Source organism: Electrona antarctica, assembly GCF_951216825.1.
Source record: "Electrona antarctica genome assembly, chromosome: 15".
NCBI classification, from domain to species: domain Eukaryota; kingdom Metazoa; phylum Chordata; class Actinopteri; order Myctophiformes; family Myctophidae; genus Electrona; species Electrona antarctica.
Window position 1 is genome coordinate 16,359,521 of NC_136796.1, and position 6,582 is coordinate 16,366,102.

Consider the following 6,582-nt stretch of genomic DNA (forward strand, 5'->3'; position numbering starts at 1 on the left):
TGTATCCATCAAACCTATTTATCCTACATGCCCTGGAGGTCTTGAGCTCTACAGTGTTGTTAGCTAAGGTGTCACGCTGCAGTGCATCTATAGGTTGAGCGCTCCATGCCTCTCCTGGCTTTTCCCTCACTGGATTGACTCCCATCGTGTCAGTCTGCTTGCCTCTATAGTTCCGGGTGCCTGACACAGTGCCCTGCCAGCCTCATCCTTCTCTCTCTGACTTTGTCTGTGCCCCATAGTAGGTCCCTATGGAGGACCACATTTCTGATGTCGTCTGTCCATTTTACACCTAGTGCCATTCACAGCATTCTTGTGTAGACTCCATCCACGGCCCTTTCTTCTTGTGCTGTGAGCAGTGTCAGAGTCCATGTCTAATAGATTAAAATGTTAGGAGGAACTAGTAGAGATTCAGTATAGGCAGGCATGGCAACTGCTTGTGTTGTGTGTGATGTCACGCAATAGCTCTGGACCACCCATATAATCGGTTGGACTTCCTTAGGGAGCAAGCAAACCATTAAGCTTTAGAAGCAACTCCAGCGAAGGTAGAAGCAGCAGCCGCCAGTGGAACGAAATGGAGCTCATCACAATCCTTGAGAAAACGGTCTCTCCAGTTCGTAATGAGCTGGAGATGGCGCAGAAGTTTTTGGAGCAGGCAGCTGTCGAGAACCTGCCGACCTTCTTGGTGGAGCTGTCCAAAGTCCTGGCCAACCCGGGGAACAGCCAGGTGGCTCGCCAGGCCGCCGGCCTGCAGGTGAAGAACTCTCTGACTTCCAAGGACGAAAGCGTCAAGAAGCACCACCAGCAGAGATGGCTGGCCATTGACGGCAACACACGGCACCAGATCAAGGCCTTTGTTCTTCAGACACTGGGCACAGAGACATTCCGGCCCAGCTCTGCGTCCCAGTGCGTGGCAGGGATCGCCTGTGCCGAGATCCCGATCAACCAGTGGCCCGAGCTCATACCCCAGCTGGTGGCCAATGTGACCAACCCCTCCAGCATAGAACAAATGAAGGAGTCAACATTGGACGCCATTGGATACATTTGCCAGGACATGAACGCGGAACACCTGCAGAACCACGCCAACCAAATCCTAACAGCCATCATCCAGGGAATGGGGAAGGAGGAGCCCAGCACCAACGTCAAACTGGCAGCAACTAACGCCCTCATCAACTCCCTGGAGTTCACCAAAGCCAACTTCGACAAGGAGACGGAGAGACACTTCATCATGCAGGTGCTGTGCGAAGCGACGCAATGTCAAGACACCCGGGTGAAAGTGGCGGCCTTGCAGAACCTGGTGAAGATCATGTCTCTGTATTACCGGCACATGGAGAACTACATGTGCAAGGCTCTCTTCTCTATCACCATAGAGGCCATGAAGAGTGACATAGACGAGGTGGCCCTGCAGGGCATCGAGTTCTGGTCGACCGTCTGCGAGGAGGAGATAGACTTGGCTGAAGCCCTAACTGAGGCAGAGGAGCTGGGCCGTCCTCCGGAGAACACCAGTAGATTCTACGCCAAGGGGGCCTTGCAGTACGTCGTTCCCATCCTGACCCAGACCCTCACCAAGCAGGACGAGAATGACGACGACGATGACTGGAACCCGTACAAGGCGGCCAGCGTGTGTCTTATGTTCCACTCCTCGTGCTGCGAGGACGACGTAGTTCCCCACGTCCTGCCCTTCATCAAGGAGCACATCAAGCACCCCGACTGGCGCTACCGCGACGCCTGCGTCATGGCGTTCGGCTCCATCCTGGAAGGGCCTGACCTGGACCAGCTGAAGCCTCAGGTGGTGCAGGCCATGCCCACGCTGATTGAGCTGATGAAGGACCCCAGCGTGGTGGTGAGGGACACATCGGCCTGGACGGTAGGCAAGATCTGTGACCTGCTGCCCGAGGCGGCCGTCACCGACGTGCACTTGCCCCCGCTGCTGCAGTGTCTGACGGAAGGGCTCCGGGACGAGCCCCGCGTGGCTTCCAACATCTGCTCGGCGTTCTCCAGCCTGGCGGAGGCCGCCTACGAGGCTGCGGCTGTGGACGAGGAGGAGCCTGACACGTACTGCCTGTCCTCCTCCTTTGAGGTCATCGTGCAGAAGCTGCTGGAGACGGCGGACCGGACGGACGGCCACCAGCACAACCTGCGCTCCGCGGCCTACGACGCCCTGATGAAGATTGTGGAGAACAGCGCCAGGGACTGCTACGCCACCACCCACAAGACCGCTCAGATCATCATGCAGAGACTGCAGCAGGTCCTGCTTATGGAGTCGCACATTCTAAGCACTTCAGACAGGATCCAGTACAACGACCTCCAGTTGTTGCTGTGCGCCACTCTGCAGACCGTGATCCGTAAGCTGCGGCGCCAGGACGCCCTGAACATCTCCGACGAGGTGATGGACTCCCTGCTGAGGATGTTCCAGAGCACTGCCGGTTCGGGAGAGGTCAAGGAAGATGCTCTCATGGCCATGTCCACCCTGGTGGAAGTGCTGAACAGTGACTTCCAGAAGTACATGGATGCCTTAAAGCCCTTCTTGTGTGTTGCGCTTAAGAACTATGCAGAGTATCAGGTGTGTCTTCAGGCAGTGGTTCTGGTGTGTGACCTCAGCAGAGCTCTCAGTACCGGCATGCTGCCGTACTGCGACGAGATCATGCAGCTGCTGCTGGAGAACCTGGGGAACGAGAACGTCGACCGGTCGGTGAAGCCCCGGATTTTGTCGGCGTTTGGCGACATCGCTCTGGCCATCGGCGGGGAGTTCAAGAAGTATCTGAAGATTGTCCTGGACATCCTGCAGCAGGCCTCCCACACCCAGGTGGACAAGACGGACTATGATATGGTGGACTACCTGAATGACCTGAGGGAGGGCTGTCTGGAGGCCTACACGGGCATCGTCCAGGGCCTCAAGGGAGACCAGAAGCGCGTGGTGCACCCTGACGTGATGCTGGTGCAGCCGTGGGTGGAGTTCATCCTGTCCTTCGTCCACCACATAGCCGATGATGTGGACCACTCAGACGGAGTTGTGGCCAAAGCCGCGGGCCTCATAGGTGACCTGTGCAGCACGTTCGGTACGGATGTGCTGAAGCTCGTGGAGGGTCGTCCGGTCATCAACACCCTTCTGAGTGAGGGACGGCAATCCAAGACCTCCACCACAAAGAAGCTAGCAACCTGGGCCACAGAGGAGCTACGCAAGCTGAGGAACCAGGACTGATAGGTATGTCGATGTTGATAGGTGTGGGATGCCCTTGTGATCGATGTTTGTTGGTTGTCACAGCACAAGTTTAGCTCCTGGTGTCGATGGCAGTGACCGGCCAGCCGCATTATCCTGTAGTTGCTATGTTACCCACCATTGGTACATCCACCCCTCAAACAGATGCTTCTTGGTAACTCCATGTTACTCCAAGTTAAATTAACTCTGAGGACTGTGCAGTGTAGACCGGGGTCCCAGAGATTAAACAATAAATTAATAAATACAATTATATCAAATGGGGGTCTTTGGCCCTAATGTAGGTAAAAAAAAAACGAAGGTCCTTGAAATAAAATAAAAACGGTTGAGAACCACTGCCTAGGCTGCTGTAACTACAGCATTTGTAGTTACTGTACCCGAGTGAAATCCCCTGTGAAGGCCTGTGGACTGAACTGTACATGAACTAGCAGCAATACTGCAATATGGCAGCTAAGCGATGCATGGTTTATTTTTGAGGGGTGCTGGCCCCTCCTATGCCCATGCTTTGTGTGTTTGTGTGTACCAAACTTGAGATGATTTGATTGGCTGAGCACGAAATGTGATGTATAATGATGTATGCTGATATATGATGATAAGAGTGCCCTTCACTTCACACAAGTGTGATTTTTTAAACATTTGTGCCTATATGTCCAGCTTTTGGTGTGTTTGTGTGTGTGTGTGTGCTAACACAAACTTTGTCCTAACACAAACATTAAATGCCATTGACAATGAATGGACACTTTTGAGTGTTTGTGTAAGCACAAACATTGCGTAACACAAACATTGAAGACGATGGTGAGGACGCAAATTGTGATTGCCCGGAATGAGATGATTTATGATGATAAAAGCGCCCCTCACTTCACATGGGTGTGATGTTTTACTTTTTTTTTTACACTGGTGAAATACACAATCCTCATAATAATGATGATTCAGTTATCGCTGACTCTTCCAGCCTATATGTTCAGGCCGATAGCCGAGTGGTGATATTAGCACACGGTTTGGTCCCTGGCTGGCTGGGCCATTTGCTGCATGTAACTCCTCTTCCCTCTCTCCATGTTAGCCTATAGTCTCTCGGACAGTGACAAAATTATGAAGGCAAACAAGCCCCCACAAAATTAACTAAAATAAATTGAATAGGAATAAGTGCAACTTCTCTGTGATATTATACGGTTGATGATCACCATGTTATCACAGTTTAGAAATCAATAATCTGCACATTTTGCTTTGTGCAGGGGGGGCATTGAGGCATATGTGTATATGCTATATATGCTATATGCTGCATCCACCTCCCATACAAGCACAGACTGTACTGGTTTAAGCTGTTGTTTGTACTGGTCATACTGGTGACCAGTGGTTTTCTTTTTTTTTCTTTCTTTGTTTTTCTTTTTTGGTTTAAGCTCTGCTAACAATCTATATAGGTATTTGAAGGTGAAACAAGCTGTGGACATTAAGTAGTTCACCCAAATTACTTATTTTCTATCAATTGCATACCCTATGAAGCCTTGAATTCATGGAGATTTTGTTTTCTTTTTTTTCCCTTTTTACATTCCTAAAGCAGTCTCATACTGGCTGGGTCATCGGTCAGTACGAGACTGACCGAGTCAAATTATTAGCTCTGGAATGTGACAAAATCACCATGAATTCAAGGCTTTGTGTGGTGTGTAATTGATGGAAAATAAGTCATTTTGGGTGGGGTCAACTACTCCTTTTATGGTGGCTGCCACCTTTAAAGGTAGGCTACTCATTGTACAGAATGTATAATCTTTAAAAAAATAGCAGATCTACAAGCTCACAAGACGCAATGTGAGCTTGGCTATTTTCAAATGGCTGAAATGTTTTGTAATAATAATAATAATAATAATCAAAATCTATAAAGTAACTATAGTAGCCTATAACAAAAAATTCAAATAGATGTACTGAAGTAAAAGTATGCCTACAATGTTTGGATCCGAGATGTAGTGGAGTATCTGAAATGGGAAATACTCATGATAGTAAATAGGCTACCTCTACACTGTACGAGTGCAGTAATTGATATATGCACATATTTATTGCGATCTAGTGCTGACTTGCAGACTGGAGGTGGCATGCATTTAAATCATCACATTACCTAGCTCTGTTCCTTCATGTCCTTACACTCTCTGCTGGCACTGTGCCTAGAGCACGTAGGCTGCTGTACATGCACTGCACTCACTACTCCTTAAAATATAAGGAGTAGTTCTCCATGAATTCAAGGCTTAAATCATTGAATTAACTGTAAAACCTCATTTTGGCCTCCAACCACATTTCTATAGGCTAGATTCTAGCCGCTAGAATAATCTTTACTCATGGATATCAAGCAAAGTAAGACAGTAAAAGTAAGAAAATAAACTCCAAATCTTCTCCAAACACGACATATAACTCAATATCATAAATGACAGAGAGTCACATACCCGATACAATCGTGCGGCTGATGTGTTTATTTTTGACAAAGGCGGATGCACCACGGTGGATTTCGAACCCACAATAACCTCTGTGGTGGTGGCCGGACAGGGACATGAAAATGCAACAGAAGCACAATCCTATTCAAATGTCTTTATTTGGTTTTAGGTGCATGGAGAATGTAGACAAAAGAAGCAACGGAACCATGGCAGATGGCAGACAGCATGTGAGCAGACCTGAGAAATGTAGCCCGGCTTATGGTGTAACTAAACATGTTAGTATGCTTAAACCCATTTAATCCCATTTAACAAAGAGATTTATATATGTGTATGTGTGTGTGAATATCAACATGCATAATATAATATACACAAACAAAAATGGTTTCCAAGGACTTAAACCAGAATGACACTTTGGTAGAAGTTTGGGTTGTTAGCCTACACGGTACATGGTGTAAAAACGCCTAATATTGGCAAGATGTCTTCAATATGGTTGCTTTGTTGATTAGAAACCGATAATCCAAAAATAATTTGTGGATATTACGCATTGGCACAATCTGCTATTTTTGCAATACAAGACTGAATTTGAGAGCTGTTTCACCTGCTCTCTAATCAGTGGAGCAGCGGAGCAAGACTTGTTTGTCACCAATATTTAGAGTCACGTCATGACAACAACTACACAACCCAAACCACAACCAAAGTTGAAAAAAACAGCACTGCTGGTTAGTATATATGGCTATTATTGGCTTAAATCACCCGTGCATAGATTCTGGTGTAAAAAAAAAAAAAAAGAACACTATGTTAATTGGTACAAGGGGTTAAATAAATAAATAAATACAAAATAAACTGATAAGATGAATAGCATTGTGAACGTAAACAGGTCAGTTTGCTCTGCGTCTGCTATCTGCCAGGTTCCTCTGCCTCCTAAACATTTTGGTCTGAGATGAAGAACGG

At 47.8% G+C, this 6,582-nt stretch overlaps 1 protein-coding gene across 1 annotated transcript; it reads left to right on the plus strand.

Moving 5' to 3' along the window:
• Window positions 1–571: 571 nt before the first annotated feature.
• LOC306937952 (importin subunit beta-1-like) lies at window positions 572–3,199 on the plus strand (the record flags this gene model as incomplete). The annotated part of the gene is made up of 1 exon (XM_079521975.1): window positions 572–3,199. The coding sequence occupies one exon, from the start codon at window positions 572–574 to the stop codon at window positions 3,197–3,199; it is 2,628 nt and encodes an 875-aa protein (XP_079378101.1).
• Between the last annotated feature and the right edge of the window lie 3,383 nt (window positions 3,200–6,582).